At 44.0% G+C, this 19558-nt stretch overlaps 1 protein-coding gene across 26 annotated transcripts in view; it reads right to left on the bottom strand.

The window, feature by feature from the left end:
* Positions 1 to 19558, bottom strand: part of CACNA1A (calcium voltage-gated channel subunit alpha1 A) — a 267437-nt gene that overhangs the window by 87549 nt on the left and 160330 nt on the right. For all 26 annotated transcript variants that reach the window (XM_033139731.1, XM_033139730.1, XM_033139749.1 and 23 more), the window contains exons 14-24: positions 18451 to 18563; positions 17058 to 17170; positions 14469 to 14600; positions 13428 to 13500; positions 12466 to 12583; positions 11872 to 11939; positions 11036 to 11142; positions 9270 to 10079; positions 8187 to 8653; positions 6874 to 7012; positions 6097 to 6226 (exon numbers count right to left, since the gene is read on the bottom strand). In XM_033139731.1, coding sequence (XP_032995622.1) covers positions 6097 to 6226; positions 6874 to 7012; positions 8187 to 8653; positions 9270 to 10079; positions 11036 to 11142; positions 11872 to 11939; positions 12466 to 12583; positions 13428 to 13500; positions 14469 to 14600; positions 17058 to 17170; positions 18451 to 18563 — 2270 coding nt within the window. The remainder of the gene's footprint in view (positions 1 to 6096; positions 6227 to 6873; positions 7013 to 8186; positions 8654 to 9269; positions 10080 to 11035; positions 11143 to 11871; positions 11940 to 12465; positions 12584 to 13427; positions 13501 to 14468; positions 14601 to 17057; positions 17171 to 18450; positions 18564 to 19558) is intronic.

Here is a 19558-nt window from a genome sequence, read left to right as displayed (position 1 = left end):
CAATTAATAGTTACAAAACAACTACTTTCATGTTTAGCAGACCCCAGTATTTTAATACTTTTTATTTTTTAAAAACCTGTGAAATTAAATCATAAAACCTGCTGGTTTAAGATTAGAGTTAGGGCTCTCTCATTTTGACTCAAGCTCCAAAAAGCTGGGGAACTGGAAGCTAAGGCTGATGCCTTAACAGATGAACCTCATGATCAGGAATGATGTTGTGCGATGTACAAATTGTGCTTGCTTACAACTTATTCCCCATGCACCTACAATTTTCCTTGGTCATTCAGGCCCAAATCCAGATGGGGAGTTTGGAATCCCTGTGAACAGCAAAGATGCCTCATGCTGTCCTGCAGTGCCTTATGAAGCAATTGAACTCCCTCTTCCAGAACACAACTGCTTTGCTTCAAATTGCACCCTCTGAATACCACTTTGCAACAGAAAATATGTGTGGACTAAGATTTGTAAGCTCCCTTATCTAACTTGATTATTCTCTGTAAGTTCCCATGAGAGCTTTTTTAGAGGGGAAGAGGCACTGGCCTACATATGCACTGAAATATAAATAATTAAGCAACTCGTTCCTTTTCTTGTTGCCTCTTTAAAATCTATGAAATAGCTGGGTTATTTCCAAAACTTGCTTTACAGTTTTTGGTATAACCATCAGTTGTAATGGTGCTAGGAAAGAGGTCCACACATCCCATGCCCAAGTCATTGGTAAAGTAATGTACCAGTCTCGCCCATAGTGCATCAGAGGATTCCCCACTCTGCTACTCTTTAACCCATCCTGCTAGCTATGATATAAGGCACAAACTGACACGAGTCCTCTAGCAATACATTAAGGGCCGTATGCTTCATAAGGCAACACAGGACAAGGAAACATCTTAACTCTGATCTTAAACTATCAGGGGTTGGTTTTTTTTTAAAAAAAAATAACTGAATATTTGCCTATATGTAATTCCCCCCCCCCCCAATTTTGTGCAGGAAGATTCCCTTTCAGAATAGGAGCCACAAACAAAAATAAGCCAAATTGTTTTGGTATCCACATTGGTGGATGGAGGTTGGAGGATGGATGGTGGCTAACAGATTGAGGTTGAATCCTGACAAAACAGAAGTACTGTTCTTGGGGGACAGGGGGCGGGCTGGTGTGGAGGACTCCCTGGTCCTGAATGGGGTAACTGTGCCTCTGAAGGACCAGGTGCGCAGCTTGGGAGTCATTTCGGACTCACAGCTGTCCATGGAGGCTTAGGTCAATTCTGTATCCAGGGCAGCTGTCTACCAGCTCCATCTGGTACACAGGCTGAGACCCTACCTGCCCGCGGACTGTCTCGCCAGAGTGGTGCATGCTCTAGTTATCTCCCGCTTGGACTACTGCAATGCGCTCTACGTGGGGCCACCTTTGAAAGTGACCCGGAAACTACAACTAATCCAGAATGCGGCAGCTAGACTGGTGACTGGGGGAAGCCACCGCGACCATGTAACACTGGTCCTGAAAAATCTGCATTGGCTCCCCAGTACGTTTCTGAGCACAGTTCAAAGTGTTGGTGTCGACCTTTAAAGCCCTAAACGGCCTTGGCCCAGTATACCTGAAGGAGCGTCTCCACCTCCATCGCTCTGCCCGGACACTGAGGTCCAGCGCCGAGGGCCTTCTGGCGGTTCCCTCACTGTGAGAAGCAAAGCTACAGGGAAGCAGGCAGAGGGCCTTCTTGGTAGTGGCGCCCACCCTGTGGAACGCCCTCCCTTCAGATGTCAAAGAGATAAACAACTACCTGACATTCAGAAGACATCTGAAGACAGCACTTTTAAAGGAAGTTTTTAATGTGTGACATTTTAATGTATTTTTAATCTTTGTTGGAAGCTGCCCAGAGTGGCTGGGGAAACCCAGCCAGATGGGCGGGGTGCAAATAAATTATAATTATAATTATTATTATTATTATTATTAGACAGTCTGAAAGAAAAGCTGGAAATCACTAGGGTGCATGGAGAGCCTATGTAGTCAATAAGTTGCAGAGTTCACAGATCATTAAACACAGGAAATGGGAATAAAAACAAAATTCAACCATTAAGATATGTCCAAATCATGTTAATACCTCCCTTGACATGCCCCCACATCCTTTAATAGGTTTTACTCTTTGCTTTGGTAGTGACACTCTATCTTACTGGGTATGAATAGTCTTACTGGGTATGAATCTTACTGGGTATTAATAGTCCCAAATGTACATAGTTCAGTTGTATTTAAATACATAGAGTGGTATGGTATTCAACTAAGTTTTACTCAGAGTAGACCCCCTGAAATTAATAGACATGACTTAGTCATGCTTATTTTATTTTAATGGGTCTACTTTGAGTAAAACTTGTTTTATGTCAAAAATACATTTTTATATGTACTTTATTCTAAAATGCACATTGTAATACATTTTGGTGCATCATTGAGCCAAGAGCTGTATTGCACTATTTGGAAAACTGTGAAATCCAAAGGACAACTATGTTTCAGTCCACACATTAGGCCTGGAGGTATGTATCAGGTCAGTTTACACCAGAATAGAAATTGAACTCCTTTAGCATCCTAAGATGTATGACACTGGTGCTGGATGCCCACCCTGGGCCAGGTTATTCTTATGTTCAGCTAGCATAAAGCTGGGGGGGTGTCCTTTAGTTATTTGGATGTATTCTATTGATTTTATCCTCATCCCAGCACAAAGGTTTGTTATTACTGCATGAAACAGAGAAGCCCAAAGTAGAGGCCCTCCCTCCTGCCCATCCCTAGTGGAGATGCTGCTCTAATTATTTCACTCATTTTTCCGTAGGGATATCTCATGGGACCTGTCCAGCGAAGCTCTTGAAAAAGAAAGTGCAGTGTAAGCTGGTAGCAGAGCCAGGCCGTGATTTATCTCTTTCTCTCCCTTTATGCCACTACACCTCCCTCCTAACCTATTTAAATCCCAGCTGCTTTTCTCAGAAAGTCAGAGAATGGAAGAGGGATTTTTGCTTTTCACATATAATATTATAAGATCAGTAGTGTTAATAACAATCCCACCCCAAATATTATTTTTTACAATATTATCAAAGGGCTGGCTAATACCACACTTAAGGCTTCTATATGCATGACAACTTCCCTATATGAAAATCACCTCAGTGTAGAAAAAACTGTACATCATCACGTGCAACCAACTCACATGTGTCTATTTGGCTGCATGCACACATTGAAATAGACATCTGAACCCTTGTCTGATATGAGGATATACAAGCTTTTGCCTACAAAGAAGCAATATCCATGTAGAAAAATCATTAATGTATGAAGCTATCCATAAGGTCTTGGAGAACATAAAGCAAAGGGTTTCTCTCTCAAAGGCCCATCGCCACCATTTCACTCACTGGGGCCAGTAAAGTTTATGAATTTGACAGTTGACATGACACTGGTAAGTTGCCCTAGTATGGTTGTCTATCAGATTATCTCAATCAGTTAGAAAGCTGGGCAGTGGCTGGAAAGACAGAAAAGAGGCAAGATGCACCTAAGTTCCAATACAATCTTGAGCTCTAGTTCCCATTCCTTCCTTCCAAGCTCTATCCATATTCAGTCAAAGTTTGGAATGCATTGTAAAGTGATCACAAAGCCATGCAATCATATACTGAGTGCTATGTGGCTCTACTGAAAACCATACCAAATGGATCATAGGCTCAGAGAGTCAGTACAGCTCCTAGGTGGTCACCAATCCCAGCTGTAGACAGAACATGCAGCAGGCTAATACAATATGGATCTTACAAGGGCACTGGTATGAGGTGCTATATAGCTGAGGACCATCTGACATCTCTACACATACCAAGAACTCCCATATAAAGTGTGGAATTAAGGGAGCAACAGTAGGTAGGCAACCCAGTCAGATGAGCAGGGTACAAATAATAAAAAAATTATTTCTATTACTAAAGGAGGAGATACAGAGCTGCAGGTTGGACCAGCAGAGATGTGGAAGGTTGTTGTTGTTGTTGTTCAGTCGTTCAGTCGTGTCCGACTCTTCGTGACCCCATGGACCAGAGCACGCCAGGCACGCCTATCCTTCACTGCCTCTCGCAGTTTGGCCAAACTCATGTTAGTAGCTTCAAGAACACTGTCCAACCATCTCATCCTCTGTCGTCCCCTTCTCCTTGTGCCCTCCATCTTTCCCAACATCAGGGTCTTTTCTAGGGATTCTTCTCTTCTCATGAGGTGGCCAAAGTACTGGAGCCTCAACTTCAGGATCTGTCCTTCTAGTGAGTACTCAGGGCTGATTTCTTTGAGAATGGATAGGTTTGATCTTCTTGCAGTCCACGGGACTCTCAAGAGTCTCCTCCAGCACCATAATTCAAAAGCATCAATTCTACGGCGATCAGCCTTCTTTATGGTCCAGCTCTCACTTCCGTACATTACTACTGGGAAAACCATAGCTTTAACTATACGGACTTTTGTCGGCAAGGTGATGTCTTTGCTTTTTAAGATGCTGTCTAGGTTTGTCATTGCTTTTCTCCCAAGAAGCAGGCGTCTTCTGATTTCGTGACTGCTGTCACCATCTGCAGTGATCATGGAACCCAAGAAAGTGAAACCTCTCACTGCCTCCATTTCTTCCCCTTCTATTTGCCAGGAGGTGATGGGACCAGTGGCCATGATCTTAGTTTTTTTGATATTGAGCTTCAGACCATATTTTGCGCTCTCTTCTTTCACCCTCATTAAAAGGTTCTTCAATTCTTCCTCACTTTCTGCCATCAAGGTAGTATCATCAGCATATCTGAGGTTGTTGATATTTTTTCCGGCAATCTTAATTCCGGTTGGGGATTCATCCAGTCCAGCCTTTCGCATGATGTATTCTGTATATAAGTTAAATAAGCAGGGAGACAATATACAGCCTTGTCGTACTCCTTTCCCAATTTTGAACCAATCAGTTGTTCCATATCCAGTTCTAACTGTAGCTTCTTGTCCCACATAGAGATTTCTCAGGAGGCAAATGAGGTGATCCGGCACTCCCATTTCTTTAAGAACTTGCCATAGTTTGCTGTGGTCGACACAGTCAAATGCTTTTGCATAATCAATGAAGCAGAAGTAGATGTTTTTCTGGAACTCTCTGGCTTTCTCCATAATCCAGCGCATGTTTGCAATTTGGTCTCTGGGCTTCTGTAGCTGGCCTTTGGGACCCTCCCTAGGCCATGCCCACTCTGTAGGCCTCCCCACTCACTGGCTGCACTCCCTCCTCAAATGCTTGTGCCTGGCTGGTATGTGTACTTGAACTGTGGTTCCTCTTTCTTGCCTGAATGGAATTGTATGTGATTCCTCACCATGGTCTAGTTAGATGGGACTGGCCAGGAGCAAAGCTGGACAGTGCCCCAGTAAGGACATTTGGGAGGCTGCTGTACAGGAGTTCTATCAAAAAGTAAACCAGGGAGGTCTTGTGGAATAAAAGGAACTCCTGGTCAGTTAGCATAAGAACCGGGTACCTTCCAAGATGTGGAAGGTACCCGGTTCTTATGCTAACTGACCAGGAGTTCCTTTTATTCCACAAGACCTCCCTGGTTTACTTTTTGATAGAACTCCTGTACAGCAGCCTCCCAAATGTCCTTACTGGGGCACTGTCCAGCTTTGCTCCTGGCCAGTCCCATCTAACTAGACCATGGTGAGGAATCACATACAATTCCATTCAGGCAAGAAAGAGGAACCACAGTTCAAGTACACATACCAGCCAGGCACAAGCATTTGAGGAGGGAGTGCAGCCAGTGAGTGGGGAGGCCTACAGAGTGGGCATGGCCTAGGGAGGGTCCCAAAGGCCAGCTACAGAAGCCCGGAGGACCACATTCAGCCCCAAGCTTGAGATTCCCTGCTCGTGAACTCGGTTTTGTAGCAAACCATGGTTACAACATCCAATGATAAGGAGAATACTTGTTTCTATAGCAAGATGTCTCACTGCCTAGAGACATTTGGATCAGGCCATAGCCGTACCCATCAAGCCTAACTTAGAGACATAGTCTTCTCCATTTAAACGGTGGGCCCTCCAGAGCTGGCCATATCTATTTTGATATCCTATGCTTCATTTTCAAAGTCAAAGGAGACAAAAGTAAAGGAATGCAGGAAGGACTTACATTGTTACGGGGAGCACTTGGCTGCACTGGATCTTCAGCAGCCAAAGCAATGCTGCTCATGGCAATCACCATCAGGATGCAGATTTCAAAGTAGCGCAGGTTGACAATGTAATGACAGAGCCGCCGAAACCTAGTACCAATAGGCAAAAACATATTCTGTCGTAGGGTATCACAAGTGCTGAGCAAATGGCTACATTTCTCCTACTGAATCAGATAAAATATTTATTTTGGAGCTGAGCTAGAATTACTCAGAATATATTTTTCTTAGAAAATTTCCCACTATATTTTTTTATTGCTAGAAAAAGGCCACTTTCTCCCCCAGAGAAATTCAGTGAAAAATAGTGTTGCCTATTTCACTGCCACTCAAGTTCTCCACAAGCTGGAGGGGAGACTTTTGAGAGGGCATTTGTCTTCAGCTCTTTCTTTCTTTCTTTCTTATTTATTTATTGATTGAAAATAGTCAAAGGCGCCAATATATATTAGGTTCTGGGGCATAAGCCAACCTTAATATCTCTGAGCCTAGTTGTGGATCGGTCTCATGAATCCAACCAGCAAGATATTTCTCATTCTCTGCCTAAGTTCACAAAAATTGACATATTCAACCTAAATCAGAGCCCCAAAGACTCAGTCTTTGCAAATAAGCAGCCTTCCTTCATCCTCTGAATGAATCCTCTGCATAATCCAGCCAAGTATCAAATTTTCACACACACTAATCATTTGTGAACTATGGTATCAGGTTCCCAGCTACCTTTCAGTCCATAATGGAGCAACACTTACGGGTTAGTGGTTGAGAGAATGAACATAGAGCTGTATGGTGGCATAGGCTTGGGTCCCTCCCCTCCATCATCTTCTTCTTCCTCCTCCTTTTTTTCTTCCTCCTTCTTGGGTAGAGGTTCAGGGTTGGCATTCTTATTGACTGGTGAATAGGTGGAGAAAAATAATAGTGATCAGTCTTGATATGTTCCCTCTCTCAGTCCTCCCAGTACCATTTTAGCAAAAGTTGATCCAGTCAGTTCTGCATATGTAGAAAAGTATGTTGAGTAGTCTTTTTGGGGAGTTGGGGAGCAAGTTAAGGACAAATATGGAGACCAGGATGTTGGATACTCTACATATAGAAGCAGGTTTTGTTTTTGTTATTTTACTGGTACACTGCATATGCCTACAGAAAACATGAAGTGCACAAAGTAGATATCGACACCCAATTCTGGGATGCAAAAATCTCTGCACAAAGATTTGCAGGACTCAGACAGATGCATGACAACTTGTGTATGGAAATGCTTCAGCACAGTCAGAAAGACAAAGCCTCTTGAACCATAGCACACACCGACCTGGACAATATGTGTAGCAGGCCAGCAGTAACCCCAATATTTTATTCATTTATGTACTCAATTTATCCAGCACCATGCCATAAGTATTTAAGATAATTTACAACTAAAAGCCCTTAATATATACAAATGCAACAGATTTACCGGTAAAAAAAATCTTTCTCAGGTGTAATGTGTGTACATTCTGCTCTGTGCCATGAAGTCCTCAACAATTCAGAATAAGGTGGATTGTCATTCTTATCATGTAACAGTTGCTGTAGTCTTAGTTTCCTCTGGCAGGTTTATATACACCCAGCATGAGACAACAAATCTTCAGGATATCCAAGGGAACACAGATACAGACACACATAAATTCAGCAGCTAAGAGGCACATGCAGGTGCATGTCAGTACAACTGTGACAGGAACAGAGCCAGCTCACACTCAGAACATCAGCCCACTGACATAGTCATTGAGCTAGACACAAACAAGACCTGGAGTAACATACCGGTAGCTGATGGCACAGCCATTACACTAATATAAGAAAATAGGTAGAACTAACCACAAACACTATTATGTGAGTGTTCTACAAATTCATTTTGTCTCTTTTATTGCCTGTGATGGTTACTTCCTCCTGCCTTCCACACAAGCAAAACAAAGCCTTCTCTATCATTTGCTCTCATGAAATTCAATCCAACTTGCATCTCAAACATGTGCCTATAATTCTTCTGTCTCGTATCCATGTTGTCTGGCTCTAGCCCTACAGACACAGTGCACTCAGTGCTCACCTTGCATGATAGCGTTGTTGATTGGTGGTGGAAAGGTGGGTGGGATTTCCACCACGGTGTGCTCTGTTTTCTTGGCAGTTTTGGGTGGATTGTTCTGGGTGGTGGGATTAGTGACAATGAGGCTGTTCTCTGGGTTTTTAGGGGGTCCAGGGCTGGATGGATTGCCAGGATTATTGGGGGTCCGGCGACTGGTAGAGTTCTGAGAGTTGGGGAGTGGTTGGTCCAAGGGAACAGGTGGGTTTGGGGGCAGGTGGCTTGGTGTGGAATTTGAGTGGCTGCCTCCTTTGGTAGGATTCTGAGGGTGGCTGATGGGATGTTGGTTTGAGGTCTCATTGGTTGCCAGCTTATTGTTCTTCATGTTGTCAATATCCTCAGCCACTGGGGGCTCCAAACGCCCCATATCCTGTTGGATTGGCCGTGTGGTGGATAGGTTTGGTCCAGGTGGAAGGCCAGGGCCTTGGTTCTCTCTGTATAATTAAAAATAAAAAGTATGATCACAGGTCGAAATATTTATATCAATGGGTCACTGAAATGCAACTAGCACAATAGCAAGTGGGGTTTGAAACTGCCTGCTGCATCATTCTAGCACAAGCATTACCTACACTCTCCACTTCTAAAGCTGCATCATCATTACCCACATGATATTGCCTTAACCCTCTAGAGCCAGACTATCTTCCTAAGTGCACAAAATGTAGCTGTATTAGTCAAATTGTCCATCATTTCAGCTATTAATCTTACTCCATCTTAACTGCCTCCATTCCAGCCTCAACCAAGTTCCCTGATGGCTATTGGCTCAATACAGCAATGGGCCAGCAGGATGGCAGGTTTAGGAAAAGAGCCTTGCTTACTTTGACCATATCCACACATGTACTAGGGTTAGAATCTAAACTCTCTTTCCAGAGAGGCAGAAGACCAGTCACTAATAATTTCCTCACTAGATATTCCTTACCACCTTGTAGGTTCTGAGCTGGTAGTAACAGCCTAGTAATATTTTAAGGCAAATTGGTGTTCTGAAGGGAATGGGTGCTATGAGGGAACTAGGCTCCATTGCTTCTGAGGAGTCTCCTTTCTATCCCTACTTACTTCCTGCGCCGGTGCCGTCGCTCCTTGCCATCAGCTTCATAGGTGGACTGTGCAGTATGTCGGTGCCGTCGGCGCCTTTCTCCATCAGGCTGCTCCCCATCCACATCACCACGTGCAGGCCTGCTCCCCTCACGATGCCGAGGCCTGCGCTCCATTTTGCTTGTCTCCTCCCCCCCTCCCTCATCTGGTGCCCGGCGGTGAGGCCGATGCCGCCGGTGCTCCCGGTCACCATCGCCTGTACGAGGTGACCCACTTCGGCTCTCTTTGCTGCCTCTGTGCCGGCGGTGGGGGTCCAAGGCCTTGATTCGCTGTGAGTCACAGTCACCACGGTAACCACGCTCAAGGATGGCATTGTGCTCCTTGCTGGAATAGTCAATCTCATGGTATCCACTTTCCTGGTTAAAATCAATTTCCTTGCTGCTGCTCCGTGGGCGTCGTGGCTCCATGCTCCCTGAGTCAGGGCGCTCATATATGTGGGGGTCTCGGGGGTGCTCATGGTAGCGAGGTGGCTTTCTCAGGAACTCTTCAGGCCGCTGCTGTCCAAAGTGGGGGTCCAAGGGTGGCTCATTGGGACGTGTCTTGTTGGTGTTGTTATTTCGATTCTCCTGAGGATCTACCACTAGTGGCCGGTCTAAGTGGGTTTTCATATCTGGTCGCATTTGGCGGGCAAATGTGACCTTCCAGCGATCCTCAGGGTCCAGTTCATTGTATAGTGCCTCCCTGCTTGCCATCAAGTTTTGCTTCCGCATCTCACTTGTCCGTTGCTCCCACACTGATTTGGCGCCCTTCTGGTTCTTTTGCTGTTCTTTCCTGAAGACAAAACAGAAACAGTTTCTTGAAATGCACCCTTAGCATCAGCACTCCTGCCTAAACCAAAGCCACCTCACACCACATCCTCGGGGGTGCCAATTTTCCTGCTCTGGTTCTGCCTTTCTGGTGTTCCTATTAAATCAATCTGTATCCAGCCAATTAATCATTCCTTTCAGATGCGGTCAGGCTATGCCTGCAAAGCATAATGCCATCCAAAGAACTTGCAAAAGACCCTAGAGGAAAACTTTCCACATATACAAGCTGTTGGCAATGTTAGAAGCAGCATGGTAGCCCAAAGGCAGAATTTGGTTTACATGCTGCTTCTGGCATGGACAGGAATGAATGTTGCACATTAGTCCAGATGTGTGCAGACATGACTCGGCTCAGCTGCTGACACTGCAGCTCTTCTTCCTGATTCTGCTGTTCACCTGGGCAAGACAGCAAGTGGCAGGTTAAAACAGAAGAGCAACTGTGGCTGAACATCTTTCCTAGCACTTGCTTTGGCCATTTACTCTTCCCTAGCTCTTCTATCACCACCACACATGCCATATTGATTCCTCCCTAGAAAATGTTGGAAGGTCAGCTTGGACTTAGGCAACTATTCATTAGTCATACAGACTTTACTCCTACTTTTACTTGCAAAACCCCCTATTAGAAGATGCACAAACTAGAGTAATATGGGTCACAGTTTGTATTCCTGCCTCATTTCTCCTTATAGTGTCCTCTTTGGGCATGAAAAGAAGCCAGCACTTTCTGCTAGAAGGCTAGGGCTGGTGAGGGCCAACTTCTCCTTCCATAAGCAAGTGTTCCTCACAGTTTACAGGAACCAAACTGTCCCTACTCGCCCCCCAGTGGGAACCTTTTACTGAGATCCAGAGCTACATGTAAGCCTGCCCTGCTTTGCATTTGTGAGACAGAAACCCAGGGGTCATGTGGGGCAGAGGTAAATCACTTACGCTGCTATTGACATGTTGGCTGCAGACAGAGGGCTCACTTCTGCTACTTCCTTTGCTTTCTGGAGGGCAAGTTTCTGGCTGGCAGCTTCTTCTTCTTCTTGCTCATCCTGTGAAGCCCATACATTAGAGTTGAGTTGCCACTACCCTGAAGTTTAGTGCCCATATCTATGCATCTAATCATCGGAGGGGGGCACTTAATGTTCATGAGGAAATGCCAGTGCCACTAAGCTAACTGTAACAGCTGCTTTCGCAGTTGTCCTGTGATTCCTTTTGCAATCACAGAAGGGGCTGAATTGCATCTTTCATCACGGAAATGCGATTGCAACAGAGCAAGGATGGCAAACCTGTGGCCCTCCAGGTGTTGTTGAATTAACTGCTCCCATCATGCCTAGCCATTGGTTGTGCTGACTGGGAGGCTAATGGGAGTCCACAATATCTGGAGGGCCACTGATTAGCTACCCTGGCAGTAACAGAACAGAGAAAGTGTCCTGTTCATGAAAGAAAGAGGTGCAAAGTATCATTTTAGGCATAATTACACAAGAGTTAGGGTGCATCCAGACAGCAGCTTCTCCCAAACGACTGTAAGGTTAAACTGAAAGTATCTGTAGGAAGAAGGATCAGCTAGCATCAGGTTTTAACACAATTAGTCACTGGTTTAGACTATCACCTGTGCCAACCCTTGGACTGACAGCAATCAGAAAATGAAGCAGAAGGAAGCTATTCACTTATACAATCCTGTTTTCAGTATACAGGAAACCCAGCCCTGTAATCACCACATTCAATAAGCATGTCTCCCCATAGTCCCATTTGTTCCAGTACTGGAGAAGTAATCCCACCTTGGTGAGCTCCTGAGCATTGGCAAGATTATCCACTGCGATAGCCAAGAATACATTGAGCAAAGTGTCTGAATGTTGAGAGTCAAGGCAAAACCAAAAGCAGTTCTAGTTTCATTTTCACTTGACTACCTGAAGAGTTGTCAAATGCTTGGTTTCCCTTGAAGGGTTTCTCCATAATGGTTGGCCAGACTGCAGAGTTAACAGAATCAGTCACCCAAACCTAATGCCTATTTCAGCACCAGAGGTTCATCTTATTCCACAACTCCCTTCAGAAGGAGTGTCCCAAATGAGTGCAATTTCAAGATTTCGAAAGGGGACCTTTTATTTTAGCATGTAAAGCACTGACTTTACTATTTCTTGGTCCCAGTACTGACAGACTGGAATTTCTCCATCTTTTTAAACAGAAAGAAACAAGTTCAACTGAGGATGTATTTCCCCAACCATGTAACACATTCAACAATAAAAATGGAAGATCCACCAAAGAATCCTCATTCCCAGGCACCTCCTGCTTTTATAACCCATAGTTACTGCCTCAGAGTTCATAATCTAGTCCCATAAACATATGAGAACTATATATTTCTCAACAAAGGATACAGTTACCAAACAAAGTCAGTACAATGAAATAGACTGAGAACATCATTCCTGTATCGACACCGCCCTGAGATCGGATACCATAGTACATTACTTCGTTCCAGTCTTCACCAGTCAAAATCTGAAATATGCAATATATAACTAGAAATTCCAGATGAAATTGATAGAATCCTCAGCTGAGTCAATGGTAATATTGGAAAGGGAGTTCATTATTGATCAAACAGGGTGAGAACTTAAATAAAATATTCTGAAGAGGTTTTTCATGTAATCTACTACTTTCTAATGTAAGGAAGTGTTTTATTCTGTTATGATGCTGAATAGTGGTTTGTGTCATGGTTTGTTTCACTAGAGTTTCTTCCATTTGAAATGTATTTATCTACCAGACTTCTAGAATGCTTTTTCAACAGAACTCAAGGCAATTAAACAAATCAAGACATTCAATATTCACATTAATTCAGCAGCACAAACTAAAAGGAATGCAGCAAGGAACAATTGGTCACTTGCTTCTTGTTTATAAGAAAAAAGTAAAAGAGTGGCAAGAATTCTCAGGTTTAAAACAAAGATAATCTTATGGTGCAAACCTACATACAATTCTCCAAGATATATTTCTATGAATAATCCTGCTTACTCCAATGCACATACAAAAGCAAAAGAACACAAGAGTGGCAATAAATACACTTCTGAAAGTATGGGCACCCCAATCCTAAGGGGCTGCTTCAGCAGTTCTACAACCCAAGTCTCTAAAATTCAACAATCACCCCAACTCCAGGCAGCCAGATTTTGTGACATTTTTGTTGCTGCATCACTATCCAATTTAATGTGAATAATAATCTGTGACAACTAAGGGAAGAGAAGCACTGGTGCTATCTGGACTTTTTGGACATATCAACACATAATCCCAACTCAGATGGTCACCCTACATGAGACTCATTCCAGGGAGCCTCCTTCCCATTCCCCCTGCATACCTGAAATACTGTCATTATTGCTGCTGGGAAAGTGTCAAAGTTGGTCGGAGGGGTTCCATCCTCAAAATTGAACCTGAGCAAGAGAAACACCAAACCAACAGAAACAGAGATGTTAGTTACAGATCCTAAGGTACTTTCCAACTCTTTCCATCTTAGTCAGCTCACATCCAGAACCTAGCTTTGTCTGCTAAAGGAACTGCAGATACCACGGAAATGTGGGCAGTTGTGTGAATCTTGATATTTTGTGTGTGTGTGTGTGTGTGTGTGTGGAGAGAGAGAGAGAGACAGAGACATCACAGACTCTCCAAGACTAGCAAAAAAATTGTAGCTCTGGGCAGAGATGAGTTTCTAGCATCAGGGTCCCTAGAAGAAACTGGAGAAGAACCCTAGCTTATTGGTTCCCTATTTGATTTCTCCATTCTAAAGCTGATCAAAAGCAGGAGCTTTCTAGAAAGACTGTGGAGATTCTGGCTATGTGTGTGTGCATGCATAGGTGTGTGGAATACTTCTATATTACTACAGACATGAGTAGCTGCATACTCCAGCTATTCCTATTGCCAAAATGAGTTGTGATGAGTTACTGTGATGCCCAAGTGGAACAATGCCCAAAACTTGGGATGGGTTCAGATACCACAATCCTCATCTGATAGACCATAGTTTATCCAAGTGGTAACAAGCTTTGTGCCTGTGCTTTCCCCATTCCCCCTTGAGTTTTAGTGCTTACAGCCTGGCTTGTTAAACTACAATTTCTTGTGACATGTGAACCAGTCAACTGTGGTTTAAGCACTGCCTACAAAGTAGGCTATGAAATCAGGATCTGATCTCATGAGTGACATCATGAAAAAAGGTGGTTTAACCAGTCAGGATATCAACATCAAAGAGGATACAGAAAGCAGGGAGGCAAGGGGCAGGAGGGAGTGTGCAGGTACAAACCTTAACCATGGTTTCAAAGGCCATTATTGTGACATCTGAACAGGGCCCAAGTATTCACTCTAAGGAAGTTGCAGGAAACATCACCCCCCAGCTTTTCCCATTACTCACTGGCCCCCAAAGAGTTGCATTCCCAAAAGGGCAAAGACGACTATGAAGAGGAAGAGGAGGAAAAGGAGGCTGATGATGGACTTCATGGAGTTCAGCAGAGATACGACTAGGTTTCGTAGGGAAGCCCAGTACCTGTCAAGAGAATCCACATGTGAGCTAGCAGGGAAATCTGTCTTCTAGGGCCACACATCATATAACAAACATTCATTCCAGGGGTCACATGATAGAAAGGATATTTCCACTCAGGCCTGGTGAAGACTGTCAGGATGGAAGATCATAATTTAGCTAGATTCAGCTGCTATAAACAATATATGTGCAATCCACAATAATTAATACAAAATAACATTTTCTTGCACATTGTTGGTAATTTGGATATGTCAACAACCTGCAACTGCAATTCTTGATAAGATAGAGGTTTTGTCTTGTTTTGTTTCATTTTTAAAAATCAAATTATTTTACTACTGAACCACTTGTTCTGACCCGTTTTGGGAACTGGCAGTAACTAAAGGTGGACTAGATTCAGTTAGGGAGCCGTGTTGGTCTGACACAGTCGAAATAAATAAAAAATAGTCCAGTAGCACCTTAGAGACTAACTAAGTTTGTTCTGGGTATAAGCTTTCATGTGCATGCACACTTCTTCACATATCTTATATCTTATACCCAGAACAAACGTACTTGGTCTCTAAGGTGCTACTGGATAATTTTTTAATTTTTTTAAAGGTGGACTAATGCTTTATTTCATGACATTTTTACCTCACCCTTCCTCCAAGTAGCAGTTCTCTCTCTTCCATTTTATCCTCACAAAAACCTTCTGAAGTAGGTCAGGTGAGGAGACAAAGACTAACTCAAAGTCATCCAGAGAACTACATGGCTGAGAGGGGATCTGAACCTGAGTTTCTCTGCTGCCGGTCCAATGTTCTAAGCACTGGTCCTCTGAAAAATTTTCTCTGCCTTTTCTATTGCAAACAATTCAATATTATTTCCTAAATTCTCTTTATTCAATAAGACTTCTGCCAGTCCTAACTTATAGTGACATCCTTTGCTTCATCTCCATGCCTTGGGTAACCCAGCAACAGTACCGGTATATTTACAGTGAATTTTTATATGCCAGTTTTTACAGGGAAATGCAACTGTGGTCATCTTGTAAAGTCATATTTACTGTTAGAGAAATTAATGACTATATACAAAGGCAGTGATCTACTGATCCATATACAGATGGCTTCCACCAAGCACATTTAATGCTTCCTGGTTTTTCTTAAGCTGATGTACACTCCAACAGTATTTAGCTTCTGCTGCCTGCTGGCTGAAGATTCCTTTTTAGATAGGCTGAAGCAAACCATCAAAAAAGGGATTGTTTATTTTATTTGTTTGATGTTTTGCTTCCATCCAAATGCCTCTCCCTTTGGACACAGAGGACGTGGCAGTTTCAGCAGTGAAAGGAACATTGCATGTCAAGGACCCGATCCCTCCCGCGGAGAAATAAGACGCAAGACACCATATGTAAGGTTCAAATGGGAAATAAATGGCCACAACTTTATTGGTTACGGATGTTGAGCGGTATTGGCTTAGGCATTGGATCAGCCGACTATATCCGACTCCAGTACGTCGTGCTGGCAGTCTGGGAAGGGTTAACCACGATGGATGAGCCCCTGCTGCTGCACATCAGCTAGGGACTCACCCTGCGATCACCGGCCTGGGGGCGTGCCTGGGGCCCTCACCTTCCACGGCTCCGGACAGTGGCCACGCCCCACCGAACTCCTTTATCGAAGTACCCTTCAGCCCTTTGGGGGGAGGTGATGGCCAGTCCTCCCCCCCACCTTTCCAACCTACCCTAAGATCCAATGCCTAACCGCCAAACCAAAGTTGTGACGAATTGCTACGAGGTAGGCGAAAAACCACCAGGCGGAGCCAATTTGCCAAGTGGGAAAATTCCTACCAGGCCCCTCAACGGCGACCAACCGTAGTCCATAGCAGCGTCAAATCCTGCCTAAGCTACTGCCTAAATTAAAGGGAGGGTGGGCCGGGGAAACGCGACGAAGGGAGCAAGGAAAGGAAGAGGTCGAGCCCTGGGAGCATCCTGCTTAAGTGCAGCAGGCACGCCCAAAGCCACCGCGCCAGTTGGCTGGTTGCCCAGGCACCGCGCCCAGGGCTCGACCAATTAGTGCCAGGGGATGACCCATCCCCTGTGCGCGTGCAGGGCTCGTGTTACCTGCCTGCAACCCCCCCTCCTTCTTATGGGCGGAAGGGGCATTCTGCAGATCGCAGTTTCACTGTAAATATATGCAGAAAGTTGTTCTTATAGATGCAGCAGGACAAAGAAACCTTCTTAAGCTAAATTTGGATATTTCAATTGCTCTAAATACTTATTTGTTTTTGAGAATGTAAAATATGTGCTTGCAGAACAAATTGCAGATTTCCAGTATTTAAGAACATATACATATTCGTATGCAACACTGTGTACACACACACACACAAATGCACAAGTAAGCACATGTTGGGACATGTTCAAACAGCACACTCACAGTCTTCCTGCCAATTAATTCATGCACATGCACTGTTGGGGCACTGATATAAAAAAAAACAACTTACTTTGTGACTTTGAAAATACGCAGTAACCTGAGAGCTCGTAAGACGCTGATCCCAAAGGAGGTGCCAGGCTTTACCACAGCCCAGATCACCTCAAAGATGCTCCCAATGATAACCTACCAAAAACCAAGTCAGCGAGTTTAGTAACACACTATTACAGGCTATACTCTAATGTCTAATTTTTGCCAGCATTCATGGCAAATGACACACACAGACACACACAGGTTTGCTCATCCATCTACTTGAGCCTGTATACTCCATATGCATAGGGAGAGTGCCTGTAGCACATGCCTTATGTGTAGAAGACCACAGGCTCAGTCCCTGGCACCTCCAGGCAAAAGGACTGGCTGTCTGGTGATGGATGGGACCTGTGCCTGAAACCCTAGAGAGTAGCTGCCAGTCAGAAGAGACAACACTGGACTAGATGGGCAAATATCAAGATTTGAAAAATAAGAACAGCATGAAGCTGTGGCATTTAAAAATGCATCATCTTGCTAAAATCCTAGACATCTGGTAATCCTAACTCCGGCTCATAAACATGCAGCAAACACAAAGCTTTCTGCAGCTATCATATAATAATAACACATTGCATCTGCTCACTCCACAATTAGACTTAGGATCGCTAAGCATAAAAGTTCAAAACATATGTCAGACGTACCTAATCATAATATTGGATGTGAGCAGGAAGTTGCTTTTTGTTACTGTTTCTTGAACACCTGGTGTCTTGGCTGGCAGGGTTCAAACAGTAATCAAGCTGTTCAAGCTCAAGTTTTAAGAATGGACAAACCTGGCTTCAATGTGAGAGCGCATCCAGTTTGTAAGTATACCATGATGCAAGATGCAGCCTCCAGTCATATAGATAACCAAAGCAGGTGATTTTACTACCCAAGTAGGTCAAGCAGCAGGGTCAGTAAATCCTAGATTTGTTAGGAACTGCCTGAATCGATCTAATCTATCTATCTATCATCTACATCTATCTATCTATCTATCTATCTCTATCTAATCAAATTTATTTATTTATTGCACTTCTATACTGTTCTTCATTGCTAAACGCAATTCAAGATTGATATCTATTAAAAGTAAAGTTCATAACACACAATTCACCCTGACATTAAAACTCCAACTGGCACCAAAAGCACAACAATGGTGTCAGTAGTACAGTACTTCATGGTAGACTTGGCCACACCTGGGACCATTCCACAGAGAAGGTTTATGTTTTGTGGGTATGGGATACTTCCCAATAACATCTGGAGCAAAGATGTTCATGAGAGAGCTGGCTCATCTGCATGCTAGTGTGCCTTCACCTACGTAGCTGAGCGCATGATCTATGAGAGTGGTTGTAGTCTGTTACTAGAGCAGGCAACAAGAGAAGTCCTGTCATATCTGAGAGACTTACAGCACAGTCGAAGCAGTTGAAGGATGAGTGAAAGTAAGGCCGCGTTCCGAGCCCATACATTTTTATAAACATTTCGGACATAAAGAGCCCTAAGAAAATGAATTCTGCATAGTCTGAAACAAACAGAGAAATTGGGAGAGGTACAGGGTCAGAGCCAAGCTCTTCCATCTGACAAAATGACCCCCCCATCTGTTTCCACAGCACGAACCACCCCTCACCCAACCTTTAATGACCCTCCACTTTATTAAACAGAAGCAGCCTCTCTTGGTGTTCCCTAGATGAAAGAAGCCAAAATACATAGTAATATGTTATTGTTTGAAAAACTGCTGACACCTGCTAGAGACCTATATCCTATGGAGAACCTAAGCACACTAGACCAGGGGTGGGACACCGCAGGCTCAGGGCCCAAAGCTGGCCTCTCTTTCTGGCCCTTGGGGCTCTAGCTTGGATGGAATGCATCCTTGAACTCTGATAATGCCTCTTGCTCACCTGAATGGAGAAGACAGAGAGGTGTTTGAGGGTTTACGGAAACGAGCCTACTGTAGAAAGGTAAAAATTACATTTATTACTCCCTCCTTCCTGGCCCTGCCCACCATTGGCATGTGGCCCTTGGAAGGATGCCCAGATTGCGGTGGGCAGCCTTCAGGCTGAAAAAGGTTCACCACCCCTGCTCTAGAACATGAAAGATCTCCTACAGCACGATCCTATACAGGCTTGCTGAAAAGTAAGTCCTGTTGAGCTCAATGAGACTTACTCCCAAGTAAGCATGCATAGCATAGGAGCCCTTGTTTACAATTTCCTTGCATCACAACAAGCTTACTAGATTTCTTTCCCATGAGCTGAGAAACATCAGCAATTATCATCTTCTGTAGCAATAAGTGCTGAGATACAGAAATAGACCCCCATCAGAATTATGATGCTCTTCCAGCCCAGCACAGGAAAGGACTCCTGGGGCGGCAGGGGGAGGGCACACAACCTAGAAGGCATAAATGGTCTTAAAATAGTGATCAGACAGCAACCTTCCTGTCAGAATTAAAAAATATAATCCAGAAGTCATATGTCTTCATGACCTAGTTCTCATTGAGGTTGGTAAATTTGGGACTGGGCT

This window comes from Lacerta agilis, chromosome 2 (genome assembly GCF_009819535.1).
Source record: "Lacerta agilis isolate rLacAgi1 chromosome 2, rLacAgi1.pri, whole genome shotgun sequence".
NCBI classification, from domain to species: Eukaryota; Metazoa; Chordata; class Lepidosauria; order Squamata; family Lacertidae; genus Lacerta; species Lacerta agilis.
Note: the sequence above shows the minus strand (reverse complement) of the source record. Positions and strands in the feature narration are given on the sequence as shown.